The following is a 19,930-nucleotide window of genomic DNA, read 5'->3' as shown; positions in this document are numbered from 1 at the left end:
GACCCTGACCCTAGAGTGGAGGAATACCTGACACGGTGGTTGACCTCTGACCTCCACGTTGACAGTGAATTGGAAATTTGCTTTGAGCACGAAGAAGCCTGAAGTTTAGCTTGGGATTAGCCTGGAACCATCTATATTATGATAATAAGCTGTGCACATGGGTGATAGATGTCAAACCGAGCTATAATTAAAGTGAGGCTTGTGAAACCATATTACGTAATGATGTGAAAATAAAACTGAATACTACAAAAGAAGAAGATCCTGCAAAATATATATCTTTCAACTATACTACTGTGTAAATACCAGAGCACAGGAGACCTGAATAACTTTAGGCTATTAATTCACTTCACATGCACCATTGGTTTATTCTACAGCTTCAACCGCTGAATACAAGTGTGCACAAGCTCCACATCTTCCTGACATCAAACAGCAGTTCGCCTCCATCACCTCTCTGTGACATGGAGCAGGGGAATTAAAAAACACAACTCTAAGAGTCGCACTAATTGATGCAGAGGCCAGGCGTCTTCCATTTGACCGGGAAACCAGGAACTAGCCGGATTCTTCGGGCTAATTAGGGCCTGCCGAGGGCTCTCCCTCTCTCTGAGAGGAGCCCACGCTCTTCCGGTCCAGCACGGTGCCTCATCAACCACTAATAGGCCTCTGTAGGTATCTGTAATGATCCTACCGAGTGCAACACAGACCCTGAGGAAAGCTTATCATCCAGTAATTACAGATTGAACTATAGAATTCACAGAAAGCGGGTTAGAGGGAGAGGACCTGGCTGGAGGGCAATTCACTCTGCACATGTGGTGCAGTTGTGTCTGTGTTTGTTCCAGCTCGACATGTATGTATGTGCGGAGGCACCAGGGAAATTACACAATACACTGTTTTCTCGAGAGAAAGAAGGAAAATACAGGAGTTGTGCCGTCCATGCTCAGTTAACCTCCGAGTGAAGTAAATGCACGTGGACGCTTAATATTCCTGTACACTCATAATAAGCAGGTTCAGTTCTACTAAATGCCAGCATGCGTTGCAATTGGTTCATCCACCTTATTGCCTCCAGAGACAAGAGCGAACCCAAATGTTTAAATTGACTTACAGAGTAGTGCAGCCAGTAAAATGAGGTTTCTCAAAACCCGACATATCCAGGATACTGCAATCCAGATATGACATTTACACAGTTAAATTACTTAATACTTGAAAAAACCTGATAAAAACCATGTAAACAAACGCGTCATTTAGATGAAATCCCTCCAAATGTTGTGCGCTAATAAACCTTCAGTCAGGAAGACTGCCACAAGCTCATTTTGTCTTTTCATCCAATCTCAGCATCATGAAACTTCACAGGTGAGTTGTTGAGATATAAAATGAAGGCAGAGTTTGTGTTTGTGTGTGTGTGTGAGAGAGAGAGAGAGCGAGAGAGAGAGAGTCTTGACGTCAGAATTTTTCTTTTAGCTGTCGGGCAGTGACTGGGCTCAATAAATTGGTCCTGGCTCTGTTTTAGAGCGGCGCTGTAGCCCTTTGCATTACTCCAACTCCGTCACACAGACGAACACGGAGGCACAGAGACAGAGCAGCGAAAGGGACAGTGCAGGGATCTGGACGGCCGAGGGCCTGCGCTCACAGCGACAGCTCGACAGCCGGCCAGGCCTTTAAATGAGGTCAACCAGCAGGAATTAGCCCGAGCGGAGCTGCCCGGACAGTCGGGACTTGCTTTTGGGCTGACGTCCAAAGAGCAAAGCCTAAACACCAGTGAGATAAACACTGGAGCCTAGAGAGAGCTTAGCACTGCCATCGAGCTGGGACAAGTAAACACATGCAACACACATGGCTGCGATACTGCTCTCCTAATCACTTTCACAGCTTATGTCAGCGTCAAAGTAAACTGGACAAGCACATATCTATTCCCTGCTCGCACAGTGAAACGCACAGTGGAGCCGACACTCGCAACTTGCAGTGGTAGATACACAACACACCCATGATGCACCAGCAAGAACAGAGAGCGCTGGAGAAGAGGGTCGCGGTGGGGACAGCTCAACTCCGCTCATACACAGTGACCGCAAAACTCTTATTTTCTTACTTGAAATCATTTCCATTCTAATCTGTACCGTTCATGTACACAGCCTCTGTCTCTACCCTGTCTTTCGGTCTGCTCTCTCTCTCACTGCCTCCTTTGTTGAGCATGCTGCTTCTCTCGTTTCACATCCAATCTCACGGGTCCCTAGACAAATGTTACCTCTGCATTTCACTCTTATCCCCTCGTCCCCGCACCGAGTGTTTGCTTTCTGCCTCGGTTTTTTTTAACGGTGTGCTGCTAAAGGCTGGGCAAAGCCGATGTAAGACTCGGCCCGGGGGCGAGTGTATTCAAGTCTTCAAAGTGCTTCCATGTAAACTCAAGAGTTCCACCTTTATCCACAGAGCCAATTAGCCAGGCAGCGGCGAAGGGAGGGCTGCGCTGCCAAAGGGCCGGGGGCCACAGTGAAGACCAGAAGTGTCCTGTGATCTGTTGTCCCTCAGCTTATAGCCAACGGCCCTCAGCCTTGATGTTTTCATCCTGAGGAATGGGACTGGAAACGCTTTATATGAGAGCACAACGGCAGCGGACAGGTGGGCACCCAACGACCCAGCGTGACTCTGGAGGCATTAACCGGTTCTTATGAACTAAAACCAAACAGCAGCGTCTGAGCTGGCCGAGCTAAAAGATTCTAGAGTATTCTTGCCGTGACGTCCTGTCGGATGTAAACATTTTAAAAACGTCTTCTTACTCTAGAAGTGAAAACTTTAAAAAACATCTCTTCTGTCTTGCCGAGCTGCAGACGTACCCACATCTCTTTTCATCCTTAAAAAACTCAACCTTTCTGTCTGAATCCACGTTTATTGCTGTTTCTCTCAGCCCCCTGTTCTCGAGTAAAGGGCTTCCTCCACAATGCTGCGTAATTCTCCCAGCACAAAAGGATTTGCTGAAATTGAGGGGTGAATTTAAATCGGCTGGTGCACAGCAGTATTCTGCTTCCTTCCTATCAAGCACCCTTATCAGCTCTGAAGCATAATCACAGCTTTGGTGCGATCACTCTAGATAATTAGCAATTACCCTATTTATAGTTTCCTGAACACACTCTAATAGGCAACATAGCAAGGAACGTAGTTAATTAGGACGCTTCGAGCTCTTTCTCTTGCCGGAACGAGATCAGCCGGTTGAAAGGGTCACGGTCCTGGTGTGAAACCACTGCTGACATGGGTGTGGGAATCCCTGTCTCACTTTGATGCCATGTTTCAAAGATGTTCAAGAATTTCCCAAGATCCTAAAAACGACTTGCTATTTTTATGCAGAAGAAGGGGTGAGCGTCTTCGCCGAACGAGTGTAGAGGGAACGCTTGGACGGGAGGGGGGGAAGCTGAGCAGATAAACGTCGCTCAGCTAATGCATCACGTTGGAAGAGGAGCCCAGGAAGCTTTCTGAGCGACGGCAGGTTGAGTGAGAGATGAAGTCCTGCTGAAGGATGACATATTTGGATGTGACACAAAACTGGGGAAATGTGTGTGTGACACCGAGAAGAAGCTTCGAGCAATAAACAAAACTACTTAAACCAGAAGTATAAAGATAAATAGAAATCCACATGCACCAAATTACACAGTTATAAACACTAGCCTGATTTATTTTCGGAGAAAACAATGAAAATGTTAAATGTTAAAGAAGTGAAAAAGAAAATGTCCGTCTTATATTGCATCCTTCCGGGTTTTGTGGAAATCCCTCCAGTAGTTGTTGCATAGTTCGGCTAAAAGTCATAACCTCCTTGGCAGCGATAGTTCCAAACATAATATTTACTGTTTCAAAATGCTGCTTGAGTGTTGTTCAGTAAAGGAATACGAGCATCAGCGTTTCAGTAAATCCATCCTTTGAAAAGATTTTCACTTTCGCCACAGAACATGATCGCTGGCGTGACAGACGACTCATTATGGAGCAGAATGAGGCCTCAAAACCTTCGCATGCAAATCAAGCGACGTCCCTGATGCCGAAATCAATCATTTTTTTGTGACACACTGATTAATGAATTTCAGCCGGCAATCAGTTTTCAAAATGAATCCCATCAATTCAAAACGTCACGTACGTCGTTCTCAGGTTAAACGAATGAACCTAAATAAAGGAAATCAACTCGTTTGAGAAGAGAAGGCGCTGGCAGGTGCGGCAGAGAACACTCATGTGACAGCATCCATGAAACACATGTTCCTGCACAGCCGCTGTCGTGTAGATAAAGGATTCCTTATCATGGCTGCCAATAGCGTACATGGCCTTTGTGTGATGATTCTAAATTAAAGGCAGCTGCACGTGAAGATTGCAGGATATAAAAGACAATGGCATGTAAATCACAGAAACAATGCATGATGGGAATGGTTCGGGTCCTAGGTCATCTCAGGGGTCGATGCCAATCAGCTGTTTGTCTGTCTGTCGTTTTTTGATACAACAACTGACTCAGTGGAAGCGAAAATGAGTTCATTGTTAATGGTGCGGCTGCTTTGGAGAAGTTGTGTGTGTGTGTGTGTGTGTGACGAAACGGGACAGTCTAGTCGTGCCGCTGTTAAAGTGTGAATTCAGCCTGAGGACAGACTTCAACATGTCTTCTTCTACGTCCTCGGATGAACTACAGCAGCGGTAGATAACTGGGTCAAATCAAGGGTTGAAATTGCCGCAGGATCAAATAAAGCCTCCGATGGATCGAGACGAGGCTGTAGTCATATGGAGACACAGATCTGTTCACTGTGGGGCCAAAGATCTGTTCAGACAATGAATGGGACACAAATGTTTGCAGAGTCACGTGTTGGGGACAAATATATGATAACCCCAGATTAATTACAAATACAATCTGAGGACATGGTTTTTATTCAAGGGTTAAGAAAATCACTGCATCTGTGCGCACATTAGCCGCAAGAGGAACTAAATCTGATCACGCAGAAAAAAAACTGGAGAAGAGAATCTAATAACTTTGATATGATGGGGACACAATCTATAAAACTCTAAGGACAAATATAACCTGAGGACAAATGCTGGTCCCCACAAGATTTTCAAGAATCTGATTGTTCACATCAGGGGGACAAAACCGTTCCCACAGTCCCGTGAGTATAAAAACAATCAGAGATCTGGTCTCCGCCAGGTTAATTATTCATCGCAGGACCAGGACGGGAAGAAGTGTTAGAAGCTCCAGGGAAGGAGTGTAAGTCAAAATGACGTGTAGAATAAAAAGTGTGTTTAGTGCACACAGAGGGCGAGAGAGTGGAAACCAGAGCGAGGCCGAGGGTGGGAGCAGACACAGGAGGCAGCGGCGGGTTGTTTAACACAGACGGCGTTATTAATTCAGCAGGTACACGGCGGAGAAAACAGCGTGTGATTGAGACGATGGCGGGCCGAGGCCGGGACAGCGTTGTGAACCAAGGTCAAGATGTGACAGTGGTTCAACCGACAGAGCTGGAATATCCACTTTAAAAGAGAGCGAGCGACACAGTGAGGCAACAATCAACCGTCGCTCTGACGTGCAGCCGTCTGGCGTCTGTGTGTCCGTCTTTGTCTGCTGTGTAAAGTTTTTCAGGTTTTTTTTTTGGCGCAGATAGTCTTTGGAGTCATATCAGCTGTTTTCGGTTTAACTCAAAAGATGCTTTTTCAATTATCCTACTTCAACTGAGGCGAGAGTTTGATTCCAGATAAGCTTCTTCTGAATTGATTTTTCACTCGTGCCTCATTGTCCCTGGAGTGAATTTGTGAGGGAATAGATGGAGAAAACAAAAATAAAGAAGTGACAACAGAGCCACCGTCTGGTTCTTGAGCCACAAGGTTAATTTAATATATATCTGATCCTCCTCCATGTTGGTGGATGGGACATGAACCAAAGTTAAAAAATAAATCAATTTAAGATATTTCAGTCGGGACCAAAGAGGTGGACGGAGAATTTCCGATTATTACTGGTCATCTCCGTCCAGTGGCCCCCTCTCTCTTCTCACTCAGCAGCGTCAGGAGTCCTCGTGGTGCCGGCTGGAGTAATCATTCAGGTTCTGTGTCACTGCCTTTCACAGGCTACAGTCCCCCAGGGCCCCACCACTTGTTCTGAGCAATAAGCTAATTGATTGAAACATTCATCATCATCCACAGCCACATCCTCCTATGAAAGGTGCCCCCGGGGCGGCGAAGTCCTAGACTTTTGAAGAACGGTGAAACACACTAATTGAAGTGCCATTAGTGAGAGATGAGAGGGGGGGGGGTGGAGACGTCAACCTCAGACAGCGGCATGTGTACACCGCTTCAGCAGGAAATGAAGTGGAGACTGTGGTTGACCATCTTTGGGCTGCATGCTTGGTTATGTGAAGATTAATCTGGTTTCATTGTGGGATCGAAGTCAGAGCTGCTCAGTCAATGAAATCCCGTGTTTGCCTCTGGTCCAGAGTCAGAGTTGATAATAACATATATATTATTCCTGACAGCAGCGTGGGTTGGTTCGTTCTCTCCATTGTTTGAATGTTGCTGTAATTCAGTGGCATTATATACAGTGCCTACAACTGATTTACTTTGATATATATGAACTTAATTTGTGTATATATATATATATATATATATATATATATATATGTACAGAATGTGTTCAGGCATGCAGCGGGAATGTATTCTACTATATTCTACTATATACAGATGTGGAATCCAGTGGAATCTGTGGCACCGTAGGAAAAAAAGAAATGAAAATAAAAACCATTAACACGGAAAGAAAGATAGAAAACTGTTGTTGCCAGTCGTCAAATAACCAGGCTGCTGAGGCTGTTAGTTGTTGGTTATTGTATTTTTCTTCTCAACAGTCCGAGCCTCATTTTGTTTTGCCTCCCTCCTCTCGCCTGGTGAACCAGTCATCCACAGCATCTGCCTCCATCTGAGTGTGGGCTTGCCTGCATGCTTGGCTGGGCAAACAGCAGCTTGAGAGGCAGGATGTAAGGCGAGGCCAGGGAGCCGGCTCTGGCTGGCCCCGCTGGCCCCGCTGGCTGGAACCACTGGGTTTTGTCAAATTCAATTGCTGGAATGGTGGCACTTAAAAAACAAGGCTAAGACAAAGAAAAAGAACAACAGTGGACGTGCAATGAAAGGAAATTCATGCCGCGCACGCAAAACAGAACGTGGAGTGGAAGTAGAAGCGGACAGTGTTGTCGTCAGAGCCTCGTTTCAGGATGGAGTGGGAATGTGAATACGTCACTGACTCCAGTAAATAAACTGTAACACAAAGAAAATACTCGCTAACTCGCATCTACAGCAGCTTGAAATGATCGTCTGTTTTATCTAAATGGAACCAAAGAAACCCATTAAACTACAAATTGCTGCACATGCAGAGGGAATACCTGCCCGGGAAAAAAATACAGCAATAACACAGAATGAATCCCTGGTTGCAAATGCAGGGCAGCCATCCCAGTGCTGTTTTTATCACATTACCACACACACAGACACACACACACACACACAAACAGCTCGACAAGACTTGATTACACTGCTGTTGGGGCTTTCTATTCATAGCTGGAGAAACATCAGCCCCCCTCGTCACCTGTGATTTACCTCTTCCTGCACTTTAATTAAGGCCCAGGAAAGTAGGTTGTTGGCTGTAACTGACACGACGATGCCATAATTCCAATTCATGTGAGGGGATCATGTGTAATTTATGAATTATGAATATTCACAAGAGAAAACAATTTGGGTGAGATCAGCGCTGCTCTAGTTCGACGTACCTCCACACACACGCACACACACACATATATATATATATATATACACACTCCCTTCTCGACTCCTCTCCCCATCTACGTTGTTGATGTAGCAGATATGACGATAATGAGCCCTCCTGCATGATAAAGCTGTCATGCAACACGAGACGTATCCTGTAACAAGACATGACCACGGCAGCTTTCATCATTCAGCTGCGAGCAAACGCGCCCCGAACACACTCCTGCACCGTGAGCGCATGGAGATCATTATTTTGCAAACCAAGCTAAAAATCTATACCAGTAACAATGTATTTGTCTCCTAGCAGCCACACACACTCTCTCTGAGTCTCACACACACACACAGACACACACACACACACTATGTCAAATGTCTCCGACATCGACTGTCCATAGAGAGGTGGAAGTACTCAGACAAAGAGAGTTATTAATTATTCAGGGAGGTTCACTGCAATTCCATTACATCACATGCATTATGAATCAGTCTGATCTACAGCACATCTTCAAAATCTATCAGTCTTAACGACGGGACCAGAACAGCAGGTGAGAGGCATCGGGGAGAACGAGTCGACGGCCGGCGAGCTGGAGACCAAGTCCTACAGTGAAAGCAGAAGGTTTTAATAGAAGAAGAAAAAGTCTATGACAGTTAATCGCTTGACTTCTTTATCTTTACAACCTAGAACTGATAAGGTCACTTTAAATTCCAGCAGGAGACAATGGAACAAGAAATGTGTTTATTAAAGGTGCAACAGATCCCACAACTCATGGTTCAGATCAGTTTGTGCTATTAGATCATAGTTTTTACCATCCACGCAGACGGTGGCATCCAAAGCAGTTCTCTCACATACAAGAACTCCTCTTTCAGTCTTTCAGGCACGGTAAACATGTTCTTTAACGAGACGTCTGATGTCATTCAGAGAAAACTTTCAAATATATATATGCTGTGATAAGAAAGAGTAGAATTTAAAAGGGGTGATTATCGTCAACTATAAGTTCCCTTACTTCAGAATGGGGGTATCGTCTAAAAAAACAGCAGAGCTCTTTCATTTCATCTCGTCCACAAGCTCAGCCCACATGTTCCAACACCGTGAGGCTATTTTTACATCCGTATGAAAACGGTCAGGATTATTTTCTCCTGCAGCAAATGTCCAACTCTCCAACATTCACACTTACACTTTAAATTAGTTTCTTCACCGGGTAAACAAACCATTTATATTTGACCCCTTTGTATCTGACAATAATAATAACAACCAGAACACAAACTATAAATGAACTGGCCCGGTTGGACCCATCTGTCCGCTTAGTTTCACGCATCGCAGAGCATCAAGTTTCATCATATTTCATGACAACACGACCTTGATGAAGGTAATAACTGAGACGGCGGAGACGAAGCTTCATGTGTGACCAAAACATATTTTTCCAGAGGATCACAATGTCCTTGACACTGAAGGATGCACATATGAGGATAAATATCATGTTATCATTTACACAGTTACTGTCATAGCTTATAAAACTGTCTTTTGAGAGAAGACTGATCGCCGTCCGTTCATCATGAAACCCACAGATTTAGTGCTTTTCCATTCAGAGCCTTGTTGAAATGTGACATGAGAGCGTGCACGTTACAGTTCAGTTTTTCACACCGAATCAATCTTCTGCCTAATCGGCACGTTCAGCAGATTTGACACTCACCTCCATGGTGGTCAGGTTGCATCGATGGGTTCCAGCAAACCAGCCTTCAGTGGAGCACTGGTCGATATCAACATCCTGCAGATTAATGTCCACTCGCACCACGCCCCTGCAAGACAGGAGGACGTCGTTAAAAACAGCTGCTGGGGAATGAAGGATGTTAGTGCAAAGTGAGGGATGAAGGACTTCTACAGGTTGAACTCTTTAAATGTTTAAAAATCACAGGTTTTCTCTGGAATTCATTTGATATTTAAATGATTGAAAACATCAAATATGTGCTGGGCTCAATAACACATTAAAATCAGTTAAATAAGCCAGATTGAAACACGGGGTCAGAATCCATATTTTCAGTTTACTAACAGCTCCAGTGAGGAAACAGAGAAATGAGGTCAGATACAATGAACGGCTCAGTGTCTCGTTTCATTTGAGTACCGACAAAAATAGAAACCTCATGTTTCTATTTGCGTGCTTATTATTTCATCTGCTGCATCGTACGGTAAATGGTATCTGAGGGAGGATGTGAGGCAAAGACGGAGCTGCGGTGACACTGACAAGTTCAAGCTGGTGTTTGAAAAACACTGTGGCGTTATTGTGGCGATCGCATCGGCCGTGACACAGCTTAGACGGGAAACTGAGCCCTCTCGTAAAGTTAAAGGAAGTGGAAAACAAATTCCTGCATCTGGATCCAAAACAGCTAAATATGAGTTGTTGTTTTTTTTTTTATATCAGTATAAAATCTATTTATTCTGCTTGGTTGGACAATGCATTTCAGTTCAGCGAGGCCCCCGTGCACCGTCTCTGTGACCTCAGCCCACGCTCAGGAAAGAACACTGACAAACGGAGGACGGCTCGAGGCAGCGTGTTGGAAAATCTGGCTAAATTCTCTTAACAACGCTAAACTTAGCGGACGATGTGACGAACGACTCCAGAGTTAGAGCTCATGGAGTCTTACAGCCCGTAGAAAGACACATCTCTGACACAGCATTTAATATGTGCAAGGTTTGTGCTGGCATGTTTTTAATCAGTGTGAATAAATGACACGTCTCCTCCAAAGCAGCTGAATCGATGCTGCAATCTGTTAAATCAGGCAAACACCTGCAGATGCTTCCCTGAAAATAAATCGTTGGCTGACTTTGTAACGACCTTGTGACTCTTTTTTGGAACGTTGACGTTCACGTGGCTTTTAATTTTGCTTCGGGATTAACAGTCACTAATAACGATGGTCGTCCAATTTCCAGGATTTGTGTCCTGGACAGAAGCAGCTGGAGCGAGACTTGTTTAGTCCTGGACTCTGAAGAGTAATCAGGATACACCTCTGTTCCCCCTTTAGCTCCGCAGGTTTCTACCACAGATCTTTGGCTAATAAGGCTTCAATTACAGTGTGGTGATTTGTATTATTATATAATTAATGCATTTTGCCTCGCTCCTGCTTTGTTAAAAAGCCCCTGGTGGTCTCTGCAGATTATTAATGGAGAACATTATTACCTGGGAAATGAATGAACAGCGCTCTTCACACCTCATTCTACTCTCCCTGCAGTTTTGATGATTTTTTACACTCTGGATAAATGTACCATGCAACCACTGTAGTACATGTCTGTGATGATGAATATCAAATCTTTTAAGCTACAAATTCAAGCAGCCAGTTCAAGTGTATATGTCAGTTTCCTGCTGCATTTAGAATTTCAAGTTGAGATCATAAAATTCTAACCAGGACAACGTCTCACTGCGGCAAAATGGCTGCAAAGCAAAATAAGCTGGTCACTTAATTTGGTTTCTGGTCTCACAATGTTGGCACATGGTCCATGTCCCATCCACCATCATGGAGGAGGAGCTATACTGCAGCCAGCCTCTGGGGGGGGGGGGCGATCAAGACGCTTCACTTGTATGGTGCTTTTTAATCTCCTCGTCACCGTGTGCTGTTACGAACGCTGCTGGTGTGTCCAGGTGAGCAGGAGCTGCTTCACTGTACCTGCTCCCTCAGGATATCAGGCAAGTGCAGCGCTCTCGCCGCCCGCACGTCTGTTATTAATAACTGCTGCTCGGGTCCCGCCTCGGGGCAGACTGACCCCGCTGTTCTCCACCTCACTGCTGAGAAATTACCTCCGTTTCAATTCACTGTAATTCTCCGTTCTCTGTAATAAGGGCACTGAAACACACGGCACAGGAATACGGTCATTTGCTCCGAGGATTCATAAAAAACGTCTGTTACAAAAGCAGCTCAGGCTTTTACATTTGCTTCGGGTTTTGCTTGCAAAAGTCTGCACAAAGAGAAAATAGCCCGTCTACTTTCCTTTCTTTCCCACAATCCTCTTTTTACTCCCGCTTCCAACTCTCCAGGCGATCTTCGGCATCCCAGCCAAAGTGGACATATGGTATGAAAAATAGCTTGTGGAGAAAAAGAGAGAGAAAAGAGAGCAAGTGCTCTGGGTCTCAAACGTGAATACTCGCGCAGCACAAAGACTGGATCGTCATTTCATAGCGGCAACAAGGAGCATGGGCAGAGGCATCGTGGTGGCCATCAAGGCCACAAAGACGGGATTATCACAGAGAGCAGGAGATATTGGTGCCCCGGGAAACGGAGCGCTCTCTCCTTTCATCCTCCATTCTTTGTGGGTCTAAAGGCCAGGGCGGCAAAGAGAGGAGCGTCCCACCAGCACCGGCTCTGCTCTCTGTGACACACCAGTCAGGCTCTGCTAACGTTGGCCGCAGCATTGAGAAGCTGACTGTCGATGCATCTGGCTAATTGTTCGCAGGTTACAAAAGCATATTCATGAAAACATACTGGGAGCGAAGGCCTCTTTGTTGCAAGTCTTGGATGTATACGTGCAGGAATAGAGAAAGTCGGGTCTATAAGCTTTGAACTGGACGTCTCTATTCAGGCCCAGAAAATGGACTCTGAGATTGATTAGCCCATTTAGCCTCTGTGCTCAGCGCAGGGAGCCCAGCTCAAGTCTGAACCTCAGCAGCGGCACCAAAGAGACGTTTTTAGCAAATTGCAGCGTCGTGAGCAAAGCTGCGCTCGGATCTCCTGTGTGCTGGACAGTTTTGCATGTGTTAATGTGTATGTGCGGAGCATATTTGCACAACAACAAAAGCATCTGGCAGTTTCTTCTGAGGCAAAAGGAATTAGCTCTGACATTTCCACCGTGCACATAAACCACGGATAATGTAAAGAGAGAGGTGAACATGAAAGACCGGCACAAGCTTAAACATTATCCTGTAGCTCATCCATTTAGCCAGAAGACTTGCACGCTCAGGAAGGCTCGCATGCACGTCCCTGCTGTCCCGGTGTCCCGACAGGGACACTCTGCCGTCCTTTCAGAAGGGCACAGTTCATGCATTATGTCACAGAACGATCACAATGCAGGAACCGTTCCCGAGGAAAATGTCTCTTATGTGATGGAAATGCATTAAGCTGACAGGACGAGCAGAAGCTAATGTGAGTCCCGCCGCCGGGCAGGATGCTGCTTGTCTACCAGTGTCTCGGTGCAACCTGGGTCATTTTATTGAGTTCTGTCGCCGGCCATCAGAGAAGACACAGCGCCCGTGGCGAGGCGTCTGTCACAGAAAAACGAATAAAGACTTTTTTTAGAGAGCGGGAACATCTTGTCATAGTTCTGGACTCTTGACACTCTTCAATAAAAGCTCTGCTCTGACGACCAAACACTGAGCTGGAGGAGCGTTCATTGATTTGAGCGACAGTTCTGTGGAAAACATAGTTTTTGTTTGATTCTGAATGCAAACATTGATTCATCTTACAATTCAAACCAGAGATATTCAACCAACTTTATCCTGACACAGGGTCTTCTGTGTAAAAGTTGCATTTACATTTTCTTTGGTCTGAAAACAGAATAAAATGAAACTGTACTGGTCCCTTTATCGAAAAATTACAGTTATATTTTCTAAATGAACAAAAGGACAGAAGTTACAACCCATTCTTCTTTATATAATAATAATAGCAGCTTCATATCCCCTCATTCTGAGACCTCCTCTATCACACTGCAGCTCTATTCTCACATCAGATCACTGTAGGATAAACCTACAGTAATGATATTACACATGTTCTAATCCTTTAAGAGGACACTGGTGTATAATACTACTAAAGTCACTGAGATTATTTCCATCATTAGCTGCATTATCAGGAATACCCATAACTTTGAAAAGAAGCAGAAAGCCTGGTTTGTTGGATTCTGAGAAACGTTGACATTTACTGGCTGAGGGCGTCGTATTGACAGATCACCTCACCAGCGGCGGAGTCCCAGTGACGTCAGCCGTGACAGAAGGAGCACCTCAGGGATCTCTAACCCTTGCTTGCTTCAGGTCGCACTCGGTGGAAAACCAATTGCTTCCAAAGTTCCTCACATCGTCTCCTGCCCTGAAATCAACACGTTCACATTTCAGCTCTGATTCTTCACTGCTCTCTTTCATCTCAGTTTAGCATCATGTATTATCGCTCCCAGCCTCAGGAATTGTGGGGTTTCCTCCCTATTTATTTTCTGGATGGTGTCCATCTGAGCAGATGCTGCTGCTTCCTCGTGGAGCTCGAGGCCACCCACCCTGTGAGACGGCTGCTGCGTCCCACTGCAAAAAACGTGAGAAACCAGAGCCGAGCTTAAAGGACAGAAGGTGCAGGTATCTGATTAGAAACCTGTGTGGCCGTTGGAGAAATAAGCTGAAAAAGACTTGTATTCCTTTACAGTTTGGTTGCCCTTTTTTTTAAAAAATGAGTTTGCCTTATTATTCTGCAGCCGCTGCTTGAGTTTCAGCCTGGAAGCAATTAAGATCTGTGTTGTGAGAGGTGAATTTGAAGTGCAGTGTGTGTTCACCTCACAAATACAGCACCTCCGCTCTCGCATTCATCTCCCTCTTCTGTGTATTTTTTTGCTGTGTGTACTAGTCACGAGTTTGTGTCTGAAGTTAGAGTGATCTGCCAATTAGGACAGTACAGTATCATCCTGAAGAATGTCTCAGCCTCCAACAATAGCACGCGCACACACACACACACACACACACACACACACACACACACACCGCACTCTTGAAAACAGCCAGTCCTCTGTGTGTGGTCTAAGCTGCCTCCCCTGTGCCTGGAGTGCAGCTGAAGAGACAGACGGGAAGAGAAGAGACGAAGTGTGAGAGGTGCGATTTCTTACACCTTCACACAAACAACAGGTCGATCTATCACAAACACACGTCCCCACACTCCTGCTCTAACAAGACTCACTCGTTGTTTAGCACCTGCGTGTTCAACAAGCAGGAAAAAAAAGGGAGCGAAACAAGACTCATAATTTCCATATGCATGATGCATGGAAACTCAACACCAGTCCCCCGCATCTTCCTGCAGCATCACGCCAAACAGGAAGTGGCTGAAGCATTAAAGGGCCGGAATCAAAATGGCCCATGCAGGGTTGTTGTTCTACATCATTCATTATTAATTCATCGTGGTATTGATTGTGTATTCATCAGGAAGGAGAGCAGAGGAGAGCCGATGTCTGAGGCAGCGTTTCCTCTCTTCTCCTGTTTCTTATCTGGCTGCTGGGGCACAGGGAGGCTGCAGGAGGAGCGTCTGGAACATGGCAAACTGAGAGAGAGGCACAACAAGGAGGTGCAACAGATGTGTTTCAAATCAACCCCCTGTATGTGCATTAATCAATTTGACAATGCTACTCTGCAAAAATCTGCAGAGATCAATACACCAGTAAGAACTAGCACAGTCAGGGTTGAAGGGGGATTCTGGGATTTTTAAAGGACGGCGTCTTATTTCAGTTTTTCATTCTTCCTGCGACTTATACGAGAAATGAATCAAGAGTCTAGCTCTGTCCAAAAAGTCAGTAGAGGTCAACTTCATGGTTTATACAATGACTTTGTGGATTTCCTAGTTGGCTCCTGTAGTAATTCATCCTACGCTCTTGCAGAATGATGTAACTACGACTAAAAGCTTATTATTTATTATTATCAGTAGAATTTGGACAATTTGTGAGATGTGCTTTATACTGACATATCTAATTTGCTGATAATTACATGGGAAGATAACAAATTAGCTTAGTTTAGCTTAGCATGACATCAAAAAACAGGGAAAGCAGCGAGCCTCGCTCTGTCTGTACTTTGACGCCTTAAATTAGTTTTCAGTCATCGTGCTACACAATGCTAACCGAGGCTAACTTCACATTTACATGAGATTAATCGTCATCTGACTCTGCAAGAAAGCAAATGAGCATATTTCCCCAAACATTTTAGTTTTCTGAGCATTAAACTTGTGTCAGATGTACAGATTCTTTATTTCCCCATAATGCTGTGTAATTTACAGTCAGGTTATTTGAATGGCTGACTCAGTGTGATAAATCTGAATACATGTCCTCCTGCCCCTTTAAGCACAGAGTTGTGGTTCTTTTATGGCCACTGAACAGGCCTCTCTCCGGGGACACTAAACAACACAAAACAACCACACGTGTCACACATTCGATCTTTTGTAGGAGGCCCCCGGTTGAAAGGGGGAATATAAATGGACGGTGAAACTGCTCCTTTGGCAAAGACGGGAAGGTTTCTCCACATCGTGAATCTGGCTTCATGAACAGACTCTAAACGACATCAGTTTTGAGTCTGTGGGCTAATTCCCCATCAGATTGCTTCACTTGGAGACTGGGAGTGTGTGTGTAGAAGCTCTGAGAGGCTTCAGTCGGGGATAACACCGTGTAGCTGATCGCCTGTTACAATATAATCACTGCAGGTTTGGACTCATTTGCAATCCCTGCCTGCCTGTGAGCGACTTGAGTGTATCAATTAAAGATTCATCGAAGCCGGTACACACACAACTACCGATCTGGATTAAATATTCATTGGTCAGGATCCTATGGAGCCTTAACACTTGACTATTCCGGTGCATATCAGGGCCGCTGGCATGAACACGGCACATTACACCAGCAGGCTGCAGCAGGGGTGGCTTTAGGACACGGCTTCTACAAGGCACCCAAACATCAGACGCATTTCGGCATTTCTTCAACCGCTGACGCTGGCTGCTTTGCTCTACTCTTGAAATTGGCTGTCTCTCCTCTCAGCGAGCTTCTGACTCATTGCAGATTTTTGCAGCCTCCCTTTTGAAAGAGGGGGAAAGAAAAGAGAGAGGAAGCACTGCATTTCCCGAGCGGCAAATCAAGACGACGGGCGAGTTTGAAAAATGAATTAGGGCCTGTAGCCAGAGGTTTCCACCGCTGCTACATCAAGTAACATCCAAGGGTTATTTTTAGCATCTCGCAGCCTCGTCAGACTGGAGGAGAGAAGAAAACCCCCTCTGGTTTGAGAAGAGGAGGCCGGTGGGAGGGTGCAGTGTGTTTGGGGAGTAGAGGGAGGAAGGTATGATCACCTCACTGACTGTGGTGGGTGAGGATTAGGGTGTAGTGGTGGTTGAAGCCACTCAGGACTCACCTTTAAACTGACATGAGCCTTTTTCACATGCATCTGTAGTTATAATGTGTGTGTCATGTGTGGATGATGGGGGGTGCAAGGCAGAAGTTATGATTTCTTTTAGCTTTGGTTCATGTCACTGAACATCCATCATGAGCTTACCTGAACTCAGGAGCCAGGTTGTTCCTGAGGCCGTAGAAAGCAGCCGATAGGGTCAAAAGCCACCGAGGTGCAAAATTCCCATTCTCACACTCCAGGTAGGGTGCAGACCATTTCACATGCGTCTTGTCAGGGATGAAACTCTCTCCTCTTTTTAAGGAGTTGTCAACTGATATGAAGTCTTGGCTCAGCACCCTCTTATGGAAACTGGGCTTCTTCCTGTCTTTGACCTCGTGGTACCACTCTGTCTCCGCTGTGCGGTTGTGCAGATGGTGGTGGGCCACGCTGGAGAGGTCCTGCAGGACGATCTCTCCACCGGCCCTGGTGGCTTGGAGAAGCACCGAGGGCCCGGCCACGGCTGAATCCGCGCTGAAAGTGACAACAGCCCGGTGGATCTTGGCGTCTCCCTCCAGTATACTCCTCACCAGGGCATGGTACCACTCAATGTCTCGCCGGAGACTCTGCTCCCTGGACCTGTTGGTTTGCAGGATCACGTTGAGGAAGTTCGTGGCGTGCAGCACCGTGTCCAGCACGCTGCCCATGGAGTGATGCGGGGCGGCGTGTGACCTTCCCCGCAGAGAGGCGAGCTCGTACCTCCGCGAGCAGTTGGCGTGTTTCAAGGTGGTCGAGTCCCCCGTGTGCAGGAAAGCCGTGACCACCCGGGGGAGAGTCTCCTCGATTTGCTGCGCCAGCTCCGCCGTCTCCCCGGCAGCGGCAGGAGGAGGATGAGGCGCACGGAGATGCGCCAGCTGCCGACGGTGAGTCTGAGCGCCGTAAACCTCCGCCCGTGCCCTGGTATCTTCTCCGTGCGCGGACCATTCCGCGTATTTATGGTTTGATCCGATCACAAATCCCACTTGCAGCAGCAGCGACAGCCGGAAAACAGCCATCTCCCTTCCAGAAAGCGCCCACAGATGTTTGGGAGATTGCTGCTCGGAATTACAGTATCGTCTGGCTGCAGAGCTGAGCTGAGCTGGAGTAGAATAAAAAATAAAATATACATAAAAACACCAAATTGCTCAGCTAAACCATCGCTCCGCCACTTGTAGGATATTCACGCGAGCTGTGCGTTGTCTGTTGTGGGGATGGAGAAGCCAAGGAGGAGGACGAAACGACAGGAACTCCCTTCCTCTCCTGTCCTCGTCAAATCCCTTCTTCTTTACTGATGCCTCATACAGCTTGTTGATGTTGAGTATCCGCTTGCAGCTGTTCCCTCTCTCTCTCTCTCTCTCTCTCGCCCTCTCTCTCTCTCTCTCCCTCTCTCTCTCTCTCCCTGTGTATGAGACTGTCTTGGTTTCTTTGCTGCGGATTCGATCCTATGCAGCTTGTATCGGTTGCACAGCCTGGATCACACAGGGAGGCACCGGTCGTAGGTAATTGTGTTTTATCATGATGATTTTTTTCTCGTGGAGCTTCTCACTTGGCCGACGGACGCACTCCGCCCTCTTCCGACCACAGGCAGCATGAAGGCGCCCGGAGCAGCCACAGAGACTCTCACACCAGGAGGACTTGTCCTCCATCGTGTCATTGGTTCCTTCAGATCCGCGTTTGGACAAATCAGCTGTCAATCAGAGCCGGTGTGGTGGAGCTGTCCGGTGCTGAAAAACACACCAAGGAGCTGTCCGGTGCTGACGCTGAAAACGCCAGTCGTCCACTGATTGATCCAAATGAAGCACTTGATTTACATCAATAGATCGAAGAGTCATTTAACAGTCGTTTCCCCCCAATGGATCACCCGATCAAAAATAATAAGAATGTTCTCTTCTGTGGTGACAGCAGGTCAGAATGAACATTATTAAAACTGCTGAGTGTGTACAGCATATACACCTTCTACTACATAAACAGAAGGTATTTTCTGTTATAAATACTGCAAATATTATGAGTAGAGTGACATCACCTCACTTCAAACCAGAGGGAAAAACCCTGTGGAAAAAAAGAATACCTTTTTCATTCTTCACAGATGTCCTGCAACAAACCAGCACAAACCAACTCAAGCATATGTAAACACAAACACACATATATATTATATAATATATATATATACATAATTATATATAACCTACGTGGCCTGATGACAAGCTGATATACTTCGTATTTGTCACCAAGCTATCAGGCGTCAGCTTGCTCTCTCTCTCTCTCTCCCCCCCTCTCTCTCTCACCATGTCACGTCTCGCTGTGTGGGCTGCAGGCGTCTCCTCCTGGAAGTAGGGTGAGGGAAGACAGGCGTGACGGGGGGTGACAGAGCCGGGATTCGGCCTGTGCACTGCATCGGGCCATCAGGGATGCTGGAAGTTGAGACTTGAAGACATCCTGGATTTCTTGACCAACCTACAAACATGCAGCTGCATCCGAGGCTGCTCTCTCTCTAAATACCTGCAAGCACACAACCAGAGACAGGAAACCAAACAGTTGCTATACCTGCACCACCGTGACATCGACATCGCCCTCCTGTCAGTGTCTGTCTGGTCATGGGGCTCACAGAGTGGGCTGCATTTTCCCTCTGTGAACAAACTGGCTGCTTTTAAAAACTAGTGCGGAGCTCCTTGTCAGCAGATATTACAGGCGTCCAACTCAAATGTGTCTCTTTGTAGTGATTTAACCACGTGTGCTTGTTTGAATTTATCTGTTTCTCATTTCTGTCTGAAGTCTGAAGTTGTTACCTCTTGGTCTTATCCTATTATGGGACTTCCTTACTTACAATAAACATCACAATTTAAATCTATTTAATCTTTAACATGAGTCCTACCAAACACTAAAGACCATTAAGCTGAGTTCTCTGTTGAACTCATAAACATCCTTGAAATCTTGTGGCTTAATATAACAAATAAAGGAAAGACTTAACTCTTGAACCAGAGTTTGAGCAAAAACCGTGTTAATCTCTCTGGTTGTTGTTGTTATAATATCTCACACACCAGCGCCTGTTTCTGGCCTCTTGCCTCTGGAAG

At 45.9% G+C, this 19,930-nt stretch overlaps 1 protein-coding gene across 2 annotated transcripts in view; it reads right to left on the bottom strand.

Moving 5' to 3' along the window:
• gpr158a (G protein-coupled receptor 158a) overlaps positions 1-18,326 on the bottom strand; it is a 47,964-nt gene extending 29,638 nt beyond the window's left edge. For both annotated transcript variants that reach the window (XM_069512925.1, XM_069512926.1), the window contains exons 1-2: positions 16,989-18,326; positions 9,429-9,534 (exon numbers count right to left, since the gene is read on the bottom strand). In XM_069512925.1, coding sequence (XP_069369026.1) covers positions 9,429-9,534; positions 16,989-17,875 — 993 coding nt within the window. In that variant the 5' untranslated portion in view covers positions 17,876-18,326. The remainder of the gene's footprint in view (positions 1-9,428; positions 9,535-16,988) is intronic.
• Positions 18,327-19,930: the final 1,604 nt, after the last annotated feature.

Source organism: Paralichthys olivaceus, chromosome 17 (assembly GCF_024713975.1).
Source record: "Paralichthys olivaceus isolate ysfri-2021 chromosome 17, ASM2471397v2, whole genome shotgun sequence".
Taxonomy (NCBI): Eukaryota; Metazoa; Chordata; class Actinopteri; order Pleuronectiformes; family Paralichthyidae; genus Paralichthys; species Paralichthys olivaceus.
This window is presented reverse-complemented; position numbering and strand designations above follow the sequence as displayed.